Consider the following 24,072-nt stretch of genomic DNA (forward strand, 5'->3'; position numbering starts at 1 on the left):
TCCGTCCAGCCTTTCCTGTTCAAGGATCCATTGCCATGAGATGTTTGATGCGTGAGGTGACACCTCCCCATGCACAAACACCATCCCGCAGTTCAGGGATGCTGCTGTTTGCCTGTATTTCACTGTCAGCACCACACTATTGGTTCTGTATCATGGCTGGTACTGCAGCTCCAACAGCCAACAGGTGCCACCAAAATCAGGGTAAAACGTGGGAAACACAACTTCACCCAGCACTTTGACAAAATGCCATATATTTGCCATCCAAAGGCAGCACAGCCACACTGTGTAACTGCTTTAGGATGGGATACCCCCCCCCAGATTACCCAAATGTGCCTCTGGTGTTGAGAACACACCAGCAAACTGTGTCTTTTTGCTCAAAACAGTGGAATTAGAGGAACAAATTCCCCAACAACTGATGACAGACATGGGAGGAGCTGGTGAGGAATAAGAAGCCCAGGCATTTGTAGGTGCAGCGAGTTTTGGAGCAGGTAGAGGCAAAACACCTGCCAGGAGCTGCCACAGACTGAGTGGCAATTTCACAGATCAACAGCTCAAAAAAAATCAAATAAAACGGCCCAAGCCAGGACTAGCTGGGCAGCTGGATATGGACTGGCAGCAAAAACAACTCAGTGGGCTGCCAGAGGCAAAGCCCATCATTCATATGGATGAAAGCCAGGACCACAAGCAATTCCCACCTGAGCCTCACAGGATGCTCCAAAAGGATGCTCTGGGTGAGATGGTTTCCAAGAGAGGCTCTTCCCTGCACATCACTTTCCTGGGCGAGTTTCTCTGGACACACCTAAAAGCCAAACCCTTTTCTCAAGGCCTCAGACACCCCGAACAGGAGGGTGTCTGTTACGTAAGATGCCTTGGACAAGGCAACAGCCCTTCTGTCCTCCTACAGCGTGTGTTAGGATGGGCTGATGGTGCACGTGCTGCTTGCTTGCTTTGCCAGCAGAACAGATCAATTCCGACAAGGAAGACTCCTGAGGTTTATAGTCAGGGCAACGTGAATAAAACCAATGATCATTTATTCAGGCAATTTTAGCTATCCCGAACAATGAGCTCTCTGACAGCAGACCACAAATTTCTCCAGTGTATTCTTATTTAAAGCAATAATCCCTGTGGATAATTCTTAGACTCCAGCTTGTTTAGAAAGCACAGACTATAAAGATGTTTCAGAGGGATACGATGATTGCTGTACCCTTTCTTCCCTTGCCTGAGCCGTCAGATCAACTTTACAGGCTAGACAGAGATAATTCCAAATCAGTACTGCTGGCAACATCCATGGAATGCTCCTGCCTGCAACCTGTGCAGGAAAACGATCTGCAAAGCTCCAAGGTACCTGCTTACAAAAATTCATCCCACAAATGTTTGCAACACTCGTCACGAAATCAAAGACCCACAGCAATGATACATCAGAGAGAGAGACTCCCTAAGTGAGTCAGAAGACTGTGTGAATAGTGACAGACTAACTATTTCATCATTTGGTGCTCAGGGTGCTTTCCAGGCTGGCTTGTGTGGATAAAAGGTAAGGAAGAGAAAAGGGATAAAAGGTACATTAAAGGCTATTGAAATTAATTTGAGAGTTTCAAGAGCAAACCTGCGTTAGTACAACTTCCCCTTCAGGACAACAGGCATCCTTTTCTTTCCCAAAATTTTCCTTGCACATCCTTCCAAGCTCTTTCTTTTCTCTGAGCTGAGCTCCAGCAGCTCCCCCCTGCTCTTCCAAGCAGCCAGTGGGTCTCCTGACCACCTCCCCCTTGGCACCAGCCCACCCTGCCAGCTGGGCCATGTCAGGATGCCAACTGCTCTCCGCCTCACCTGATCAGTCACTCCATCGCTTTCAGGCTGGAGCAGCCAACACCTGTTCCTTCTCTGCGTTCCCAAAGCATTCCCACACCCGAAGGAAGGCAGGGGGGACCACACACACACATCCCCACGTCCCCACAGACAGAAGCCACCCAGGTGACAAATGCATGTTGGGCAGAGAGAGCAGGGGGGAGCAGAGAGGAGGTAGATTTGCAGGCTCTGATCCCAGGCGCCTGACCCCCTCCTCTCCCTCGTTATGGATGAGGTAAATTAGCTGTGACACTCATTAGCTGCAGCTCCTAATTAGTGAAAATTAATATTGGTTTTGATAGAAGTGTTGGCTGAAGCTCTCCCAGGCAAAGGCATTATTGACCTTGTTATCCCGTTTAATAGCAAGTTACATCACAGAAACTACTTTTTGTGGAGTTGACAGATTGCAGCCACCTCCCACCCTCCACAGCTCCCTTCCCCTTCCCTACTGCTCTGGGACACAGCTCCAGCCTCTGCCACAGCACCCTCAGCCCCTTGGGCACCTGCACTCATCCCTGGCTGCATCCCAGCATCCCAAACCTCATCTCAAGTCCTCTCATTCCCAGCTGCATCCCAAGCCTCCTCATCCCCAGCAGCAGCCGTTTCCCATGACCAGCCCTTTTTTCCCCACTGTAAGGCAAGAACATTTTTGATCATTTTCTCCCTTTTTCCAGGCAATGTGAAATGGTGCAAACCTATACCCAGTTTTTAGGGCTATAATAATCTGTCTCTGGAGCAGTGCCAGCCATCCTTCCCTGCCCACAGACAGTGCTCCTTCCAATTGGCCTTAGATGGTCCCTAGGCCCTGTGTCCCATTCCATTACCCCTCCCACTGTCACAAAAAACTCCAGACTCACCAGAGGAGTTGCTTGCCACCACCTCTACTCACAGTTCAAAAGAAGAAGTCAAGGGGAAGAGGAGCAATGCAATGGCAATTACCCTTTAATAAGGACAGAAATACAAGCAGCATTCCCTGACCTCAGGGACCTCTGCCCTTGGAGCCTGGGAATCCGAAGGTGGCAAACTAACAGACACCACTAAACAAAAGGAAAACATTTGCTAGCAAAGTGATGCATAAAAACCCACCACACTCTATTATTCACACATTAATAACAATAAAGATGTCAAACTGCCAGATAAGAAGTGAATCTCGTTCAGAGCACAATTAAGGATGCCATTATCCAGCCACCTGGGGCCACTTCCACTTGCACAAGGCAGTGGGTTTCATGGATAACAGGGATGAGCCTATGCCTGGTGAAGCAGGTCCCCCAGCCACCCCTTGTCACCACCCCACAGCACCCTCCAACCAGGGCACCTGAATATTGATGTTCCATCTTGTTCAGAAGAGGCTGAATGCAGATCCAGGGCACAAAACCATTCCTTCATTTCTGGGATCAACATCACACCGAAAATTGTCCCTCTGCTTGCCTGGATGATGCCACTGGATTCAGGATGCAGGATACACAAAGGGCAAGCCCAAATCATCTGCAGTATTGCTGGTCCCTGGGGGAGCTTAAATTTCTGGGGGATAGGGAGGGGGAATACCACCACTAGAAATTAACTTCTCCAACAGATTCCAGTTGATTTTACAGCAGGATGCCCACCAAGCACAGCAATTTTGGCTTTTAATATGAACTAACCTGCTCTCTGTGAACCCTTGAGCCTTCTCTCCCACTCTGCTGCTGCTGTTCAGGAAGCTGAAGCCAGAAAAGCCAGGCACTCACTGCTCAGTATAAAGACACAACCAGCAAAATCTGTCCCTTATGGAAAAGGCACTGGAAGAGGAGAAACTTTTGAAGAAAGAAACCCTCCCTTGATGTCTGTAATGAAGAGATCTCTGGCCGTGTCAGCCCCAGCACGGCCCTGTACTGCCTGAAGGATCAGTATTTTTAATTTAGCCATAAAGGAAAAGGTTAAAAAAACAGTCAAGGGCCGAGAGCAGGAAATTATTCTCCAGGATATTAATTGCATTCAAGACTCTGCTACACACATCCCATACAAGCCCCTCACAGGGTTTCCTTCTGCACAGCATAAGATACGGGGCTCTGTGCCATGGGATGGAAGTAAGACCCAGCAGAAGCAAGGCAGAAAAGAAAGCCCACATCCCTCACCAAGCAGGATCCCAAAGCTGCTCCCCAGAACCAAGGGCCACAATAAAGCAAAGGTTAAAACACTGGGAATAGGGACATGAAATGCCACGGGCAGCTACTGAATCACTCACTGCAGCAACTCCCAGAGCCAACAGAGTGTTTTTGAGTGAAACTGAAAGAACACAGATTTCTTTAACAACAAAAAAAAGGAAGGAAATCAGCAAATTGCATTTTAAATGCTCTCCCTCCACACCTTGCAAGCCTGCTCTGCAACAGGATGTTGTCTCTTCTTTGTCAAGGTGTGAAACAAGCAGCATGCAAAGCAAAATAAAAGGAATACACTTCCAGCTTACAACCTGGAATGCAAAATCAAGCTCCTGGCTTAAAATCTGGGGAGGCAGGAGCCTCCCCTCTCTCCTAGGAGACACCTTTTCTACCTGTATCTGCCAAAAGCCAGCTGCAGAGCATCTCAGCACTGGTGAGACTCACTCTGCTGCCAGCACTGCGTAAACTTGGAGGATCCTGCCAATTTTTATGGCTCCATGAGATCACCCCGTTGCAGCATGATGATATCAGCCTGGAATTTTTCTTCCCCTTGCCCTCTCCAACACAGAGCCTTAATTAATTATGACTATTTCCCCCATCCCACCAAAGTACGAAGTACATGGGCAGTGGCTTCTGCTCTCTGCAAACTGTCCCTGCCCACTCCACACCTGATGGCACTGCAACGATTTTTCCAAGAGAAAGAAGAGCTTGCAAATCCAGGGAGATGCTTTTTTCCCCACCCTCTATGCCCCTAGAAAAGCTGCTTCAGGGCTGGTGGGAGAGATGCAGAGGAAGGATGGTGCCTTCTGTGTGGTCCCTTCACTTCTTGCCTTACCACCCCACTACACCCCGTTGGACATCTGTGCTCCTCTGTGAAGGAATGTTGTTTTATCCGGCAGGATGTGTTTAATTTGACACTGCTGTCATGTGGGAAAAGGTGCGTTTCCAGAGTCAAGGTTTTCCGCAGTGCTGTTACTTATTTTACAGCCTTCTGCCATATCTTATTTCTTCCCCTCTATTTCCCAAAATCATCAGGAACAACCATCAATCTCTGCCTGGGAGGATGCTCCTCGCTCCTCCCCACACCCAAAATTAAGTCTCCCTTGGACTTTCTACGTTTTAAGATCTTTTTCCCCCCTCTTATTTTCAAATTAACTGCTTGAAACCAACACGGCGGAGCAAGGAACACCATTGCATCACCGCTTATGAGAGGATATTACATTCCATAACACCAGCTCTCACCTCAAAGCTAATAATCAATTAGAAAGGAAAAAGAAAGAGGTTTCTCCGCATTCAGGCACCGAATCACCCCCCTAATTGCACACAGGCAGCGAGACAACGTCCGTGATACAATCCCAGAGCCTCGGTGGAGCAGGCACCTGACAAACCCATGCAGATGAATGGAATAAAATTGAGTTACTAACCATTAAATGTCAAGTGTTTGAAATCTTTCCCCCTCGCGTACTGAGCAATATTAATAAATCTTTAGGAGAGGGAGTGCACGGAGCTTATTCACGGCTCTGACCACCCTGCAAGTGGAGCAGATGTTTGCATTGAGTTGTCCAACAACGCTGGCTCCGGCTTTATTCCCCCCCACCCCTGAGTGGTTAATTCAAAAGCCATCAATGTACTGGAGTAGTTTGACAGGAGGAACCAATTTATTAACTCCCCCTGCCAATCAAGCACATTAAACCACTAAAAGGCAGAAAAGGTGCATTAGCACAGGTTGGAGATGAACCGGTTTAAAAGCCGGGAGATGAGGAGGGGACGGATTGGTGCCACAACACTGAGGTGACCCACGGTCCCCAAAATCATGGGAAACATCATAAAACAAGTTTGCCTAGAGGTGACCCCCCACAGTCAACACAGCAACATCTCCCATCATCCTGGCCCCAAGCAGAGGATGCTCACGGGGATAAGGGCAGGTTTCCAGCCAGGCGCTTCCCAACAGCAGGAGCGCCACAATCCCAGCGCCACGGCACCTATATGCATTTCCAGAAGGGCTCTTTCTCTTCTACCTGCTGATTTTGATACTGGAATGTGGTGGTTTTCCATAATGGGGACCCACTAAGTGAATTTTCACGTTTTAATTTCTCAGATGATTTTGATGCAGGTGAAAAGAAGCTGGACATTTTTTACCCTTTTTTGTTGTTGTTTTTCCTTTGGGATTTTTGGCTTGTTTTACACCAGGTGGCAACAACTGCCAACTGGTGGTGGTGATGAATAGTCTGATTTTTTATTTCTTAAAGACAAGGGTTTCCACAGTGACCTATTATGTTAACCTTTATCTAAAAGGTTAATTTTGTACAAGTCTGAAAACTGTATAAAAAGAGCCACTGAGGGTATGATAGAATCACGGAATGGTTTGGATTGGAAGAGAGCTTGAAGATCATCTTGTTCCAACCTCCCTGCCATGGGCAGGGACACCTTTCATGGTTCCCAGGTTGCTCCAAGCCCCCTCCAGCCTAGCCTTGAACACTTCCAGGGATGGGGCAGCCACAGCTTCTCTGGGCAACCTGTGCCAGGGCCTCACCACTCTCACAGGGAAGAATTTCTTCCCAGTATCCCATCTAACACCGCCCTCTGCCAGCTTTAAGCCATTCCCCCTCATCCTGTCACTCCAGTCCCTCTCCAGCTCTCTTGGAGCCCCTTTAGGCACTGGAAGGGGCTCTAAGGTCTCCCCAGAGCCTTCTCTTCTCCAGGCTGAACACCCCCAGCTCTCCCAGCCTGGCTCCAGAGCAGAGGGGCTCCAGTCCTCTCACCACCTCACCCGGCTGCCTCGGGAGCTGGCTGTGCGCCTCTGCAGCATTCCAGGGATAAACTGTGAACTGTGCAAGCAGTTGGATGTCAGCCCATCTCCAAACCATCTATCCCAGCACCTGTCACTCAACACACCTGCCACCTCACCCAGCCCCGGGCTGGGTGGCAAAGCACATCGAGGGCAGAGTGTGGCGTGTGACGCTCCATCGCTCCCCTGCAGCCTGGCACAGGCTCCTCCTGAGCGCTGGGGAAGGCATGGGAATGGCCCTGCCTCCCCTCACGTCCTCTTGCTTTGCTCCTCAGTGAAGGAAATTAGCCAGAGGGTGGTGGAGCAGATCCAGATTGCAGATACGTGAGATCAACATGCTGTGTGCAAACACAGAGTTAGGGGTTAATGGAGTGTTGGGGGATTTTTTCCTTCTTTTTTTAAGCTCACACAACCCAAATGTATCAAGTTTCTGATAAGCATATTTATCACTGTTTATCACAATCAGAGCTTTTTTTTAAATGAGCACCCATTGATAGACTCAAAGTGAAGTCACAGCTCAACTTCTCCACCAAAAATAAAAATTATGAGTGTATGGAAATGCAAGTATTTCCCTACAGTACATGGAAATACTCTTGGCTCACAATATATTCCCTTAAAAGATTAATACCTCCACAAAGATACATATACAGAGTCTTCTGACTTGAATAAACATACACATATCCATACATATATACTTTTCCCCCTACCCTGTGTTTTTTGATTTCCTATGATTGTCTCACATTGTTATTCCTGCTCTATACCAGGTTTGTCACCTGTGCTAATGCCTCCAATCAGCCAGGAAAAACACAATTTAACTGAGCTAGGACAGTATCGACATCCAAGCCCAGGCATTCCAGAGTAACAAGGAATGGGGCACAGCCAACAAGAAGCCAGCCCCCAAATGAAGCTCCTACAGACAATGCTGTGCAGATAATTAGTGCTGCTAAAGTCATCTCAGACATAAAAAAATCACCCCAGACCTCATTACCAAACTCACACATCTTTCTCTGTGTCTTTGGAAAGAGCTGAGACCCCGTGCAAGGGCTCAAAAGGTGCTGAGATCAAACCTTCAGCTGGTTTGATGAGGCAGTTGCCAGAAGCAAGGTTACCCTGGCATGTTAATGAATCCATATTGCAAATACACTTTCTTCCTTCTCCCTCTCTCTCTCCTCCTTCTTAAACATAAGCATTAACGTTATTGCCTATTAGCAAAGCAGATATGAAGGTTTAAGTGATTGATGAAGTGATTAATTTAATGACGCAGGGTTAAGGGTTTGGGTGGGAGTGGGGCCTTTTTTTTTTTCCCTTGAGTTTCCCGATGTTGGGAATAACTGATTTTCTAGCCTTAAGTTTTCCTTAAGGATGCTGTACTTTCTTCAGCTCAACAAGTAATTTCATCAATGGGCCTTCTAACGACAAGCAATGGAAAAAAAGGCTTGAGTTCGGAAAGCTGAGAAGCCCTTCTTAAGTTCTCCTCAGATATTGCTGTCCATCAGGGTCGTTACCACACTTAGAAACAAGGCTGCTCCTTCACAGAGCACTGGAGAATCCTGAAAATTCAGTTTTAAGCAGTAAACAGCCATTGAGTGATAACACCACCTTCCATGTATACTCAAGGTAAAGGTGACAAGGTGACATGCCCACAGACTCCCTTTCTGAAGGGGAACCTCAGTGATATCCAGAATAAAGCTTGTGAGGCAGGTTTCCTATTCAAAAATATGCAGTCTCTCCCATGGCCACAGATTGGTGTGTTCCTCTGTAATGATCCTTTGTAAAAGGCCAGATCAATTCTGTCGGCTGCACACGGGCACATACCCTGCAGGGGTGATGAACAAGGACCTGCCACACCACCACCACCAGCCCACCCAGCAGGAAAACCAAGGGGTTTAGGGTCTCCCTGTGCTCGCCAGCTCACCTTTTCTCTGTCAGATAAACAGCTCTGTGGGGCTTTTACCATTATGAACACCTTGCTCCCTTGTCGGTCCCCAAACTCTGTAACCAGCCACAGACCAACTCCTACCATGCACTTGCCCACTTTTGCTCTGTGCTTGCCCTCCCAGCTGGGGATTATTTATCTGCAGCACCGTGGTTTCACCGTCAGCCGGAGCTGATCCAAGGCAACATCACAGCAAAGAGAGGGACAGCCTCCCTTGCCCGCTTCACAGAATGGCTGGGGTTGGAAGGGACCTTTGAGATGATCTAGTTCCAAGCCCACTGCCACGGGCAGGGACACCTTCCACTAGCCCAGGTTGCTCCAAGCCCTGTCCAGCCTGGCCTTGGACACTTCCAGGCAGAGGGCATCCACCACCTCCCTGGGCACCCTCTGCCAGGGCCTCACCACCCACTGGGTAAAGAATTTTCTCCTAATATCCCATCTAACCCTGCCCTCTGCCAGCTTTAAGCCATTTCACCTTGTCCTGTCACTCCAGACCCTTGTCCAAAGTCCCTTTCCTGCTCTCTTGGAGCCTCTTTAGGCACTGGAAGGAGTCTTCTGTTCTCCAGCTGAACAACCCCAACTCTCCCAGCCTGACTCCAGACCAGAGGGGCTCCAGCCCTCAGAGCATCTCCATGGCCTCCTCTGGACTGGCTCCAGCAGCTCCATGTCCTTGCTGTGCTGTTCCCCAGGGCTGGAGGCAGCTCTGCAGGGGAGGGGGGGGGGTCCTCACCTGAGGGGCAGAGGGGCAGAATACCCCCTGCCCTGCTGCCCAAGCTGTGGGATCAGCCCAGAGCAGGGGGGTTCTGGGTGCCAGCACACACAGCTGGGGCATGTCCAGCTCTCACCCACCAGCACCCCCAAGTCCTTCTCCTTGCACCATCTTGGCTCTTATAAGTCCCCCTTTTCTTGTAGTAATCCCACCATCAGCTATTCTTGAATGCTGGTCTGGCTGAAAATCGGCTTTGCAGACTAGAAGAAAAACCCTTAACAAACAGATCTCGATCAATCTCAACATTGGTGTCGCTGGGGTGGGAAAAGCTCTCCTGGCTTTCAGCTCTCGTCTTCCTCCCACTTCACATTCCCACCTTGCCTTCCTGATAGGGCATGATCTTTCCTGTGGAGCATTTCTGGAGCTGTTTCAGCAAACTAACACACACACACAAAATACAGGGATGGTTTTCCTGCTACCAGCTGAGCGCAGCCCTGGCTGTGGGGAGGGCAGTGACACCTGGCTGGATCTGGTGAGGCTGGATGGAAGTCTAATCCACTGCACAGTGATCTTGGATAGAGCACCTCTAAAGGGAAGGCAGGGCCTCTCTTTAATTAGACCAAACAAAGGCACAGAGGCCCCAGTCCACAGATTCAGCCAAGTCTGAAGCCATGGGAAGGGAGCTCGCAGCAGCACCGGTGTGAAGAGGGCACAGCCACTGCTTTAATACACATTTCTTACAGTCAAGGAGGCTTTTCCAAGCTCTCCACCCACTCTACTACCAGGGGCCACCACGTTTTCCAAAAGCACCTTCCAACGTGCCAAATTTTGCCAAAAGCCAGCCTACCTTGTATTGCTCGCAGAGGCTCGTGCCTCGTGTTCCAGATGTGCCCTGTGCTGCTTTACTCCTGGAGGTTAACCCCAAGCTTTAAAGCCATTCTCTGAACCCCACTTCCTTCCTACCCAATTAGCACCTCATTAACAGCATGCCCAGGGTACTTTCTCGTCCTGCCACTGTGACTTTTAACCCCGTGGTGCACCGACATAATTTTTTTCTCTTTTTAGCTTTAGTACTTAATTTTGAGCAAGAAGGACACAAGAGCAGCAACAGCTCTCCCTCTCCAGCAACAGCAGCATATCCCTGCAAGAGTGGGGGGGAAGGCCAGGAGACACTTAAGGGAGAAGGGTCCCGTGGCTGTGCCGTGTTCAGATAACCAGTCCATCAAAAGCTGTCCCCAACAGATGGCCCCCAAGCCTCATGCATGGATATCTGAGCTCTGAAACGATTTAATCAACCCAGAAGGATGCAGAGACCAGAGAGCCAGCTTTTTTTTTTTCCTTTTTCCTTCCCGTGATGCATTAAGCAAGTGCCATGGAGAAGCCTACAGATGCCTACAGCTGTGGGATCAAACAGGTTTAGCCTGTGCTCAATACCACACAGATAACCATATCTTCAGCAGCAGCTTGAGTGGCCCAGCACCCCCGGGGACCATCCCTGGGTGCCAAAGCATCTGGCTGTCCAGGACCAGAGCACTGCAGCAAAAGGATGTGCTGGAAGAGAGGATTGCTTTGGAAAGGACAGATACAGTGTGTGGAGGATGGCAGCTGTCCCTGCCTGGAGAAGAAAAGCCTGGTCCTCACCTAGGATGGAGAATCAAGTCAAGTCATCCACAAATATCAGAGGGATGTGCTGCCTCAGATCCACGTGAAGAGTCACCAGCCAGAACCCTGCCTGCTAAATACCACGTTCCTCTTCAGTTTTCTTGTGAAATAACTCTCCATCCCAGCAGGCACGAGGTGTCACACGCCAACCTACACCCTTTAATCACCACCAGCCAACAAAGTACATCTACACCTCAGTGCTACTCCACTATGCCTGGCTCCTCTTAGGCTGCAACAGCCTCAGAGGCACAATAAGAGCCACAACTTGTGAAAAAACAGGACACAATTTCATGGGAAATGTCCACTACAACCCATTTTGAAGTAGGGCTTAAAAAGAGCAAGGTTCAGCTCTGCCCTTCCTAATTTAGGGGAGAAATACCCAGAGCCACGGTGCTTCTCAGCTCAGCAAAAACTGCACATAGCAAAAAGGGGGCAGGAGCGACCCCTGAAATTCCCTGTCAGCCATCCATCCGCCTTGCTTTCTGAGCACGGGGAACCCAGGGGATGGAGAGCACGACCCGTGCCTCCTGGGAGAGGCATGGAGCCAAAGGGAAGGAAAAGGAGGCTCTGAGCAGCAAACACAGCCCCGGTCACTGCACACTGTGCTGAGCCAGCACCCCTCGAGGCTGTCGCTCTCAGCAGCCCTGACTGTGGGACTTGCTGAGCTGGGGGTTCTCCTCAGCCCTGCTCTGCCACGGGTTCACACACGGGACGAGATGCTGAGGCAGCCAACTTTGGGGGACCCACGGCTGAGCATCCCACCAGTCACTGGAGGCATCCCAGTGGCTCTCAGGAGAGCATCCCAGTGAGCCGAGAGCCTCAGCTGTGCTCTCTGCTGCCCAGGAATAACTCAGGGAATCAAGCAGCAGCCTTGGAGAAGTCCCAGGAGAGCCCAGCCCTCTCACCTGCCAGCTGTCCCAGTGCTGTCAGCAGCTTCACCAGCATCTTTTCACACACACGTTGCCCAGGGGATGCTCATCCCAGTGGGTTTCCCCATGTCATCCACTGTTCAGCCTTTACAGAGGACACCAGTCCTTCACAGAATCACAGAATGGTTTGGGTTGGAAGAGACCTGAAAGATCATCTCTTTCCAATCCCCTGCCATAAACAGGGACACCTCCCACAGGTGCTCACAGCCCCATCCAACCTGGCCTAAGATTCAGATTTACTCCTATTTTTAAGCAAGGCATGTGTTACCAAGGTCTGATGAGCAGGAGGGACACATTGTCCCCAGTCCACCCAAGTGACTGTGTCCCTGACATGACATGGCCCAAGAGCAAGGCCAAGTGCATGTTATCACCTCAAGTGCAATGGTTAAAGTGTTTCCCACTCTTTTAAGACAACATTATTCCAGTCATGCTAAAATGTTATCGCTAGGATGAAGGGAAAGTGGAATTGCACTCGTCTGAATGGCCTCCTTTGTCATGCATTTTGCAAGGCGTTGAGGCATGAAAGCTTTCAGAGAAACCCGGGTGAATCCAAGCTAGGTGGTTATAAGGCTAGTTACAGACCTGACATGATGGATCATCTTCATTTTCCCATTCCTGTCCTGCTCACAGCAAATCCATTTGCTGGGCAATTAGACTGCAGTCATTACATTATGCTAAGAAGACGTTCCTTTGGCAGCAGGAGGGACCCCAACCAAGAGAAGCCCAGAGTGCTGCCTGCCCATCCCCACCTTCTGACAAATGCAGGGCTGCAGGTAACCCCAGCGGCAGCAACGCCCTCCCAGCTCACATCGCACCTCGCCAGGGCCCTCCAGCAACTCACCTGGCATCCAGAGCCACACCACTCTCCCTTATCCACAGCCCTCCAAAGGGTTTGGGATTAAAAGAAATGGCCCTTGGAATGATTTTGCTTAAGGCAATGAGCAGCACGATAAAGATGGACAGTCCCTCTCCTTCAAACTCTTCCTCCAAGGGCCGTTAACCCGGTACTCCCGCTTTCTGCGTAGAACACACGGCGACACGGCTGCTGGCAGCTGGCCTGGGCTCTCTCAGGACCTCCTCCTGCCCATGCCTCCACAGCCCAACCAGTCATCAGCCCTCCTCCTCATCCTTCTCTCCAGGCATTTCCCCCCATCTCCTGCAATTCCCTGCCCACCACCTCTGCCTTCCTGGAGCTCACGTCTCCGATTCCCTCCACACCTGTGTGTGTGTGTGTTCCCATTACTTCTGGGTGAAATAACTGACTAGAGGGTCAGTCCACCTGAAAATTGCTCTCCCCAGACCTAAATGAAACAGATGGGCATTGATGATGTTTTGGGAGAAATTAATCAGCCTGGACCGGCGGCAGCACCAGCAGCTCCCTCAGCCCAATCTCGCCTAATGAATTCCGAGCTCTCTGTCTTAATAGCTCCTGACAAGACTAATTTACTCTTGTAAGTGATTAGAGGGGGAATGATCTCTTAATTGTTGCTTAAGATCCCTTTCGGCATAGCAGGCAGCAAGCAGGGAGCTGCTGGGTTGGGTGTGAGGCAGGGCTGAGCCTGGGGATGCTGTGGGGAGGGACACCACGGGGATGGGCACTTGAGCAGATCTCGAAAAAGGAGGCACCTTTTTTTTCTAGGGAACAGGCGCCACATACTGTTCTGCTATTCACACTCAGGATCCAAGAAAGGTGTTTCTAGACAATACCTATTTTTTTAAAAAGTTAATAAGCCTTAACGCAGAAAACACCCACCCACAGCAGGACACACAGAAACATTGTTTGTCAACACTTTCCAGGCTGACATTTCTCTCCAGTGCATCTGGAAACAAAATTCCAGGGTGCCAATATTCTTAAGAGTCAGTTATGTATATATATATATATATATATATATATATATATATACAGTGTAACACAAAGTTTAAAAAAAAAAAAATTCAACCTCCAAAGTAATTCCAAAAGCAATTTGACTTGCACAAGGTCTCACTGGAAAGCAGACTGTCAGAAATCTCCCCCTATTTTCTGACAAAATAGAAGTTCAGTCCAATTCCCATAAGGCATTTCAAGCTCAAGTACCTGGAGAACAAGGTCTTCCAAGAGGAAGCGCTTCAATTAAGCTGTTCCCAACCAGTTCTCTCTCCTTCTCCCTTTCCAGGACTTCTCCTGAGGATGCATCTCTGTGCAGAGCTACCACCCAGGAGCCTCCACCACCTATCCAAACTTGTTACCAAGACTCCACGTCTTGCCTGCTTGCTCTGACGCCACCCTAAATCCCACTCAGCAGGACACCATGGGCTGCAAATATGCAACCAAGGGGACCCCAAGAAGGGACAGAAGGCTCAGCTGAAAGCCCTGGTTGAGCTGAGAGGTCACTGGAGGGGACCTCTCCTGTATCATCCAACCCTCAGTAGCTCTGGGGATGATGTGGGTGCAACAAGAGCCCTTTTTTCGGGGGGTGCTGCTCGGGCTGCATGGCTGGAGGCAGCAGCAGATGTGAGAAGGGGCCTCCATGGCCTCCATCCCAGATGCCCTCCGCTCCCAATCGATTCCTCCCACATTAGAAGCCAGTCACGAGCCCTGATTGAAGACCACAAGTTTAATGGACTGAGAGCCTGGAAAGGCGCCGAGAGTGACCGGGTCGATTTCTGCATTTACTAAAAACCAATCCCCAGCTAAAGAAAGAAAGAAAAGCTACATCTGTCAATCAAAACAAAACCATTCCTTCAATGCTTTTCCACTGGGGGGGGGGGTGTGAAGGCAGCAGCAGACACCCCCCTGCCCATGGGCATATACTACTTACCCACAGGTGTGTCCTCATTGATCAGCAGGTAGGTGTCAAAGAAGTAGTTGATGAAGTATGGCAGCCGATTGCCCTGACCTGGGGAGAGGACAAAAGCAAGGAGTTATTTCCCTGGCATGGGCCAGCACAGATGGGAAAGGCTCGAGAACGCACACGGGGGACCAGGCTTGTGATGGTGTGGGCTAACCCTGAGATAGGGGATAGCAGGAGGACAGAAGGCACCATGAGGTCCCCCATAGAAGCTAGCTGGGGAATCACTTCCCTCTACAGGCCCTTCTGGTTTTGGTATTTTCCTCTGCAGGGTGGAGGTAGAGGGGAAGGGGGAAGCCGGCAGCTCAGGGACTGGGAACATCCATTATTGTTTTACTGCCTGATTAATGCCTTCGAGAGCCTTTTGCCTCATCAGCAACCCCAGCAAACCCCCTGCACCTTCCCTCTCCCATCACCCAGTCGCCCTTCCCTCTAATTGCCTCCTTTCACCTTTAATAACCAGGTTCACTTCTTTCCACTCCCTTTTTATGGAGCTGGAAGCTCCGAGCCTGCCCCCGGACCGCAGCCTCATTAGGTGACAGAGTCAAGTGTAGAGCACGTAGGAGAGCAACAGCTGTAGCCTGAGCCAGGGAAAGAGTCAACCAGGAAAGATCTACTGTTCGAGGGATGCAGGGAAAAAGGAGGCAGGAGAGAAACACAACGATTTTCCAAGAAGGTTTGGCTGAGTGTGCTTGGCATCCCACTTTCAGAAACAAGGACGAGACCAGCATCTCCTTTGCCTGCCCAAGCTCCCAATGGAGGGAGATGCTCCTAAGACCTTTCAAACACAGGTCCCAGGTGTGCATCCAAACAAACCTGCTTGGGGGGACATGGGCACAGGATGGGGGAGCAGCCCAAGCTCCTCCAGGGCTCCCTCCATAACAAGGCAAGGATTTCAGCACTGCCTTCTCTCCCGAGGCACCAGGTCGGTTAAACACCTTGAGAAGTGGGAAAGCACTGGAGGCAGTGCTGTTGCAAAGGCACATTTAAATCTCAGCCTCTGGAGTTAGGTATCTGGAAAGAAAATGAGAAGCACCCTGACAAAGTGGGTTATTTTAGAGCTAACGGCACCTCCGGGGGCTCTGGAGCACCCTCATCACTGGCTGCCACGCTGGGGTCAGCAGGCTCTGAAAGGGGCAAATGAGGCTAAAACACCTCAAGCAGCCCTTAGCACAGAGGACTCACTTCTGCAAACCCCTCTATTTCAAAATACATTCCTTAATATCACCACTAAAGCTAAAAATGAATTGTGCTTTCCAAACCCAGCTGCAGTAGGTGCTGGGAGGTGCTCAAACCACCCGGCACACAGGATCTGTGCGTTAAGAGAGGAGAGTGAGTGGCAACTGAGAGCTGGGAAATTCAGAAGGAGGGCCTGGAGGCAGGCCACTGCTCTGGGCTGCAAATCCCAGGATAAAGAGCAGGGCTGTCACTACACTGCCAGAATTCCAAAGGGCAGCGCGTGATGGGAGGAGATGGAGAGGAAGCATTTGGATGCTACAAAAATATAGGTCATGTTGATAGATGTGTTCTATGATGAATGGAAGACAGGCCCCCAGAATAGCAAAGGGATGCTGTGGCTGAAGCCACAGCCCCATCAGCCCTGTCTCCCTGGCCAGTCTCAACACTCACATCCCAACCACGGCTACTTCCAGCTCCCCCATAGCCCAGACCACTGCCAAGGGCTGCATCCATGGAATGCCTGCAGGAACTTCTCCCTGTCTCAGATGTGGCCACGAGCTCTTACCCCATAACCTGGGTGCTGCCAAAAGGTACTGAGCTGCTCTGCAAAACACAAGGCTCCCAACACGTGTCCTGCTGCCCAATTTAGGATGGCCAGGAGTTTTCCTTTCCCATTCAACCCAGAGCTATCAATGTTCTGTTGGCTTTCTTGACACCTGCCCTCTCATAGAAATTAATTTGGGAATCACGACCACATGCCACATATCCTAAAAGCAAGTTCATGCTTTCCCAAAGGCATCGCTGTGATCCAACCATCATCTGTGGCTTCATCTAGTGGATTAGCAGCTGGATTTTCCTTCTGGTAGAAGGAAACACAACCATCCAGTTACACCCTGAGATGTACCATCCCTGTAGCCCTCAACAAAAGGAGGAGTCCCCCCCAGAACAGGAAGGATGTGGATCTGCTGGAGCTAGTCCAGAGGTCGCCATGAAGATGCTTCCATCCCTGGAAGCGTCCAGGCAACGTTGGATGGGGCTTGGAGCAACCTGGGATAGTGGAAGGTGTCCCTGTCCATGGCAGGGGGGTTGGAAGTTGACAATCTTTAATGTCTCTTCCAACCCAAATCACTCTGTGATTCTAACATGGCTCTTTGCACACTGGTAGAAAACCATCGCTTCATCACACACACCTGTAACCCTTTTTTGCTCCTTCACAAGCTGCCAGCAGGCTCCCAGGGATCACAATCAATGCTGTTTTGATGCTCTGGGAGATTTTCTTCCCTGCAGGTGTGTGTCTTCCATGCCTGCTCCACGTTACCCCTGTAAAACCTGCTGTTGGCTTTGCCCTCCAGAGTCAGCACTCACATCCTTGACCATTGCTGGTGTGAGAGCATGGCAGTCCTGGACCCCTTAGTCCCTCCTAACTTGAGAGGATGGAGGTCTCTGCTCATCTCCAGTGACTGCAGCAGTAGCCACGTAGGAGCAGGGAGACCCCACTGCCAAGCCAGAGCTAAACCAGCCTCTTCCAAACAACACTCCAAGCCCACTCAGGCTGCACTTGTGCATTTACCCAGCTCATGGCTTTGCCAGGAGCTTTGTAAATCTCCTGGGAAGAGGAGCTCCATCACCTGCAGTCCCCAGGGAGCATGGCAGGGCATCCACACAATTCTCCCTGTCCCAGGCACAGGAGTTGTGCCAGCACTTGCTTATCAAGGAGATGACAACCAAGCCCTGGGCAGGGTTTAAGAGAGAAGGACTGGAACACTGCTCTGCTGTAAGCCTCCAAATCCCTGTTTCCATGTGCTGCCTCTTCAAGGCTTTGCAGTTTGTTATTGCAATGAAGGAGCAAGTCCCCAACCAGGCAGGCAAAACCCACCACCCCACTTCCAATGGGACACACTGGAGACTCGTGGGAAGTGATCTCTCCAGGGGCCAAAGGACTCGCTGTGTTGTCTTTTTTTACTTATTTCCCCCCCTTCCAGAGGAGTGACAGGGCAGTTACCCAGCAAGGCTACACTTGATCCAACACGACACCAGAGGGAGATTGACTGCGCCTGTCAGTCACAGCTAATGTCATCCACTGACTGCTTAATCAGGCTGCCAATCTGGGCAAGCCATCTTGAGGCTTCAGGAGGGGAAGAAAGGGGGAAAAAAGCCTTTATTCCAAAGGGCACAGTGCTATCAAATGGACACACACTTGCTATTGTTTATCAGTAAGAGCCACACAGGCAAGCTCCTGCCCAGCCACCCTCTCTCCCCCACCAGCACCCAGGGGTTTTAGGCCATTCATGTAACAATCCCAATTTTCACGGAGCTTTGCTGTATATTTCCAGTACTCATGCACCCTGTGATATGCCAAAACCTGTCTCGAAAGGCACAATTTTTACACCAAAAGGTTGTTGTCCCACCAGCTCCCTGCCAGGAGCCCCCACGCCAGGGAAGACCCAGAGAAGCAGTGGGAAGAGAGCTGACTGTGGAGGCTCTGTCTTCCCTCCATCTGGAATTAGACAAGGGGTTTTGCAGCTTGGAGAAGAGTTATTTCCCCTCCAGTATATATTGAAGCACAGTTCAGGTAACAATTCTGCTGCTGAAAGCAGAGAGAGAGCCCTGCCAGCAACACCTCTGCTGCTGAACAGCTAACAAGCTTCTGCTTTACATCCTGCCTTGTGATCACTCCCTCTAGGTTTCTTCAGGTTTTATTTACATAAATTGACCTGATGCCAGGTCCACCACCAGCTTTCACTTGGTGAATCCACACCTTTAATTTGCCAAGGGCTCGCAACTGAGACACACCAGGAGCACTACCACTGCTGGGTTCACCAGAACATCCATCCTCCTCCAAGGCTCTTTCCAGTCCCACCTGCTCTCTCCCAGGAAGGACCATTTGATGCCAGGTGTGCAGTCAGTAATGACTGCAAGAAAAGCAGGAGCATGATGTGCGGGTCCCCAGGACTTTGCGGGATGGAGGCAGAGATCTGCTTACCTGTACCAGCCACATCCCTCCTTCACCCCAGCAATGCTGCTTTGCATAGTCATCAGGAGACCACAAACACAATTATTACCTTTGTTCCTTGCAAACCCGAGCGAGTCCTGAGCAGGGAGAGAGCACTGGACAGACATCAGGATGACTTACCCAGACAGACCAGCTCCAGGAGCAAGAGGAGGAGCAGCAAGTTGCTGGCGGCAGCGTGACGCTTCATGGTTCCTGTCAAAGAACAAAGGCAGTGTCAAGTCCAGCACTCCATGGATGTGACCTTGTCTCTCCAAACCAGGCTCGGTGCCCCAGGGGACACTCAGGACACCAACGCTTTGTTTCTCGGGTCACACAGCCCCAACCATCCTCCTGGTGAGCGCCAAATCAAAACCAGGATTAACCTGGGGCAGGGGCTCCATTTTTAATTTCCCACTTTCCAAGGGCTCCTCTGCTGCGAGGGGATGAGCCACGGTGACCTCCGTGGTCAGGACAGGAGGAGCCCCAGCTGAGCTGAGCTGCTCCAGCACCGAAGGGAGATGCTGAGGGTAAGGAAGAGCTGCTGCAACCCGGGAGCGACACAGCAGCGAGCTGTCAGCACCAAGGATTTAAGATGATTTGGCAGAGCGGCACGGGAAGCTTGACCCAGAATCACTGGAGAGGCACCAGGATTTGGGAGGACAAAGCAGAGGCCCTCAAACCTCTTCAACCACCTGGGTGGCTGCAGAACAGCCGCTGCAGGAGCACGGGAAGCAGAGAGGCTGGCAAACGTGCCTGCATCTCTGCCTCCCAAATTTCCCCAGCTTCCCATTCAATACAGCACAAGGCTCCTCATGATGAGGTACCAGAATAAAACAGTGCCAAGGAGCTGCACACACAATGCCACATCCTCACTCAGGGTTCAGAGCAACACATCCAAAGTTTTTTCCGAACCAAACCCACAAAACCTCAGCAAAGTCCCACTTTGGAAGTAAATTCATACACGTGGATCTTAAAACATCCCACCCCGGGGGCAAGCATAAATCATATACACTGCACACAGCAGACAGGCACAAGGAAACCTCCGGGCAGCTCGCGCAGAGCCTGAGGCTGACAGGACACTACAGTGACCCGTCTCCGAAGCTCTCTCTGTTTCTGTGGGTGCTGTGCAAGTTGTGGGGCAGTGGAATGTTCTCCCACCAGCACAGCACATCCATGCAGCAGTAGCCCCAGGGACAGAGCACAGAGGTGACAGTCATCCTTGGGGACAGCGAGCACAGAGATGAACCTGCAGTTAAACACAGAAGCAGCTCCCACTTGAGATCAAGCGCTGGTCAGAGCAGAGAGGGCTGAAACGAGTAATAAATTCCTCTTTCCATTCACCAGCTCAAGCAGGGACTCATTACACTTGCAACTGGTCCTATGCACAACAAGTTTTGGTTCACCTGGCACTCGCAGCACTTGGAGGACGGATCACTAAAGCAACAGACCTGAATACGCTGTTGTGACACGTGTGATTCCCACCCGGGGAGCATCCGGACAGACAGCTCATCCATAAAACCGAGGTACCACCTTTGCCCACCATTCATGGAAGCACAGAACAGTTTTGGTTGGAAGGGACCTTAAAGACCATCTAGATGCAAACCCCCTGCCATGGGCAGGGACACCTTCCACTAGATCAGGTTGCTCCAAGCCTCATCCAGCCTGGCCTTGCTTAACTTTTTTCCTCTCCATTTACCCCAAAGGCAGCAGCTCAGCCTTCCCTTCACAGCATCCTGCTCTATACAGACTGAATACAATGCCAGCAGGCAGTTATCCCAGCACGTGGCACTGCAGCTGGGAGCCCAGCTAAGGTGGAGGGTTCTGCACTCCACTGCCCCCCAAGAGATTCATGGGCACCCTCGTGGATGCTCCTACAGGAGTTTCAAAGCAATAGCCACACATATTTTAGTTTTACTGATGGATGTGTCAGAGAAGACAGCTCATAACAATTCTGTCACCGCAGAAAGGGCCTGAAATTCTAATTTCTTCAGCTATTTTGCAACGAGAAAACATCTGGGAGAAAAGGTCTGTGCCTAGGCAAGAGAAATGGTGCTGTGGTGTATTTTGTGCATCTTTAGGAATTTCAGTACAAGCCTGAGAAGACATTTGGGGTTGGCAGGGCTGCACTTTTACGTGTATCATGCCAGACTCCCCAGCAAACAGGGAAAGGGCAGGAGAGTTCAAACCTCCACCCCCCTCAACAAGCTTCTGATTTCTGAGTGCTCAGTATCAGCAGAGCATCCAAAAAAACAATTTCTAAACAAAAATCACCAGTTCCCCAGGAGCCAGGCATCCTAATAGGTCCTTTAAATCTTTAGATCCAGCCAACAAAAGCAGAACAGAGTCTTCTAACAGAGCAAAACACCAAACATCTCAATTTCCTCCCTTGTTTTAATAAGTTCTGGGGAGGAGAAAATCTTAGATATAGACAACATCCCCGTTTCAGACCCCTGCATCCCCCCTGGCCAGCATCAAACCCTGGGGTGCAGAGTCCAAGCTCACCGTGCTGCAGCCAGTGAGGATAGGATAGAAATGAGTTTCTCTGTCTTCCGCAGTGCCAAAATGCCATTGAGGAGAACACTAACTTTCTTCTCAAGCAGCACCACTATCAGCCCAAGTGAGCGGAAACATTATTTTCCGGCTTCACAGCCCGTGTTTAAAAAGCAACAGGGCAGTGGAAAAACAATTTATGTGATGCAGAAATCAAGGCAGCTGACAGCATCCCCTTTCGAGTGTCCTGATAAATCTAAATATTGTATATTCCAAGTCAGTCACTTCATTATGTAAGTAATTGCCTGAAATGTCATTTTGATTTTCTCTGTCTTCATTAATATTGCAGCTCTTCACTGGTTCCCCGAGATGGTTCACTCGAATATTGCAAATTTAAGGAATGGGATCGAGAAGTCTCCGGGGAGAACTTAAAAATTGTGACTAAGAGCATATTAAATTGCACCTTCTGCCTGAAAGAGGTTCTTTGGAGGAAGCATTCCGTGTGGTTTCCAGCATAATAATGTCTCTGGGCAAGTCGTCCCTGGGAACTCAACTGTTGCCTCCTGGCTGCCAAAGCACTAATGTGAAACCAGAGGTTTCCCCATCCTCTGGCAGCTGCTCCCTGGGGCACACTGAGCAGCAGAGCCTCAATAAATGGTGATGGACGGGAGCCAGAGGAAACACCACAAATGAATCCAAGGCTTGAAAGTTTAGGGACCAGCTCAGGTCAAGCAGAGGTTTTTCAGCCCGCTTTCCCCAAATGCCTCCTTCCCAAGCCCGGGAAGTGGCTTTTTGCTACTTAAACAGCATCACTGCATCCCTAAATGTGGGGACACAGATGGAGCCCGGCCAGTGCCAGCTCCAGCCTCCATGCCAGTGGTCCTCCAAGAGCCTCCCACCATCTCACCTCCGTGAAACACCAGAGTTGAGATGCTCCCACTGCTCAAGCCCAGGCCATGGATTGCTCTTGGGGTGCCTAAACATCGGCTTCAGGGCTCTGCACCTGCCCTGGTTATTTTCACAGGCACTGCTGAGCCCCTGGATATGAGAGCGGCTCCACACACAAAACACTTCACTGCCTCCATCAGAGCTGCGGATTTGGAGCTGGGCTGGCAGAGATGCTCCACATTTGAGCTCCTTTAATCATTCTCTGAGTCCCTGGCCCCTCTCCCCCCAGCCTGGTCTTCCCCTCCTCAAACAGCACCGCAGCACTTGCACCTCAGGATTTACAGTGTCAGCCTCTCCCCCTTTGTTCCGCGCTATTCCAGGAGCATAAAGAAGAAATGGAAGTGTAAATCAAAGCATCTCCCAAACGGCTTCCACGAGAGAAAACTATGTGCCTTCCCAAAAAGCCCCTTTTCCGGTGATGAAACACAAACGCCGTCCCCCAGAAAGGGAAGCCCGGCGGCCGGCGCTGCCCACCCACGGGATTCGCTCCTTTGGAGGTGGGGTGGAAGTACCTGAGGTGCCACCAGGATGCCACCGTGTCCGTGGAATTCATCTAGCTCCTGGAGGACACCTCTCTCCCCAGCACCCCATCCGTGCCCACTCTCCCAAGCTTCCTCCAACCACTGTGGTCCCCTTGGAAGAGTGGCCAGGAGACGGTCCAGCCACCAAACACGCACCCAAGGAAGCACCCTGAGATCCCCTTCGGCAAAGCACATCACTTGGCATCATCCCTCACACCAAAAAACAACCACTTCTGCTTTCCCAGCTTCCCCATCCCTCTGCTCCTTAAAAACAAGCACCACCAGAAATCCACCTTTTCTTATTACAATTGCCTCTTGGCCAGGGCTTTACAATAAGCAGGATTCAAAAGGAAAAAAAAATTACAAGTTAATTTTGATTTTTTTTTTTTATTTTTTTATTCCCACCCCCATATTGGCATCAGCCATACCCGAATCATAATTCCCAAAAATAACAAATTGCAGAACAGGGTAATCAGAGGTAAATTGATATTGATAAATAAGCTTTTCTTTCGTGCGGTAGGTGGTTTATTTTAATCTAATGAGTTTTATATTTTCTGAGCTTTCAGATTCCATGATGAAGAGCCGTCCCCGCTAGAATTACAAAGCACTTTGAAATATTGTAATTTTATGGCTCATTTTGTCAGGACTCTTGAAAATGAGATTTGTTCCCAGTGAAAAAATTTACCCTTTTTTTTCCCTCTCCTATTCCCTGCAGCGAGGGGAAATAAAATTTCCTTGTTAAATAAATACAGGCCAGGATATTGGTGTGCACATGGTGGGAAGCATGGATGCCCACAGGGAATAAAGGGCACAGCTGCTGGTACCTGCAATGACCCACCTAAGCCCTGAGGTGGTACTTGCAGGAGAAAGAGCATGGAAAACACTCTCTGTCCTTCCTTCATCCCAAAAGTAAGGCTGAGGTCGGAGACAGGGGTGTTTTCTCCCCACAAAGCTCTGCACATCCCAGCCAGCATCAATTGGGGTACTCAAACCTTGTTTCTTCCAGGGAAAAAGCTGGAGCTGCTACTGACTAACAACTCATAACACCAAAGTGTTTCCCACAGTTCCAGCAGTTTATTTCCATTTCAAAACCAGGACGTTTTGGCTGGGGCT

At 50.2% G+C, this 24,072-nt stretch overlaps 1 protein-coding gene across 1 annotated transcript in view; it reads right to left on the bottom strand.

The window, feature by feature from the left end:
- CDH23 (cadherin related 23) overlaps positions 1–24,072 on the bottom strand; it is a 194,783-nt gene that overhangs the window by 165,539 nt on the left and 5,172 nt on the right. The window contains exons 2-3 of the mRNA XM_032695417.1: positions 19,142–19,213; positions 14,800–14,877 (exon numbers count right to left, since the gene is read on the bottom strand). Coding sequence (XP_032551308.1) covers positions 14,800–14,877; positions 19,142–19,208 — 145 coding nt within the window. The 5' untranslated portion in view covers positions 19,209–19,213. The remainder of the gene's footprint in view (positions 1–14,799; positions 14,878–19,141; positions 19,214–24,072) is intronic.

The sequence above is a fragment of the Chiroxiphia lanceolata genome, chromosome 8, assembly GCF_009829145.1.
Source record: "Chiroxiphia lanceolata isolate bChiLan1 chromosome 8, bChiLan1.pri, whole genome shotgun sequence".
Taxonomy (NCBI): domain Eukaryota; kingdom Metazoa; phylum Chordata; class Aves; order Passeriformes; family Pipridae; genus Chiroxiphia; species Chiroxiphia lanceolata.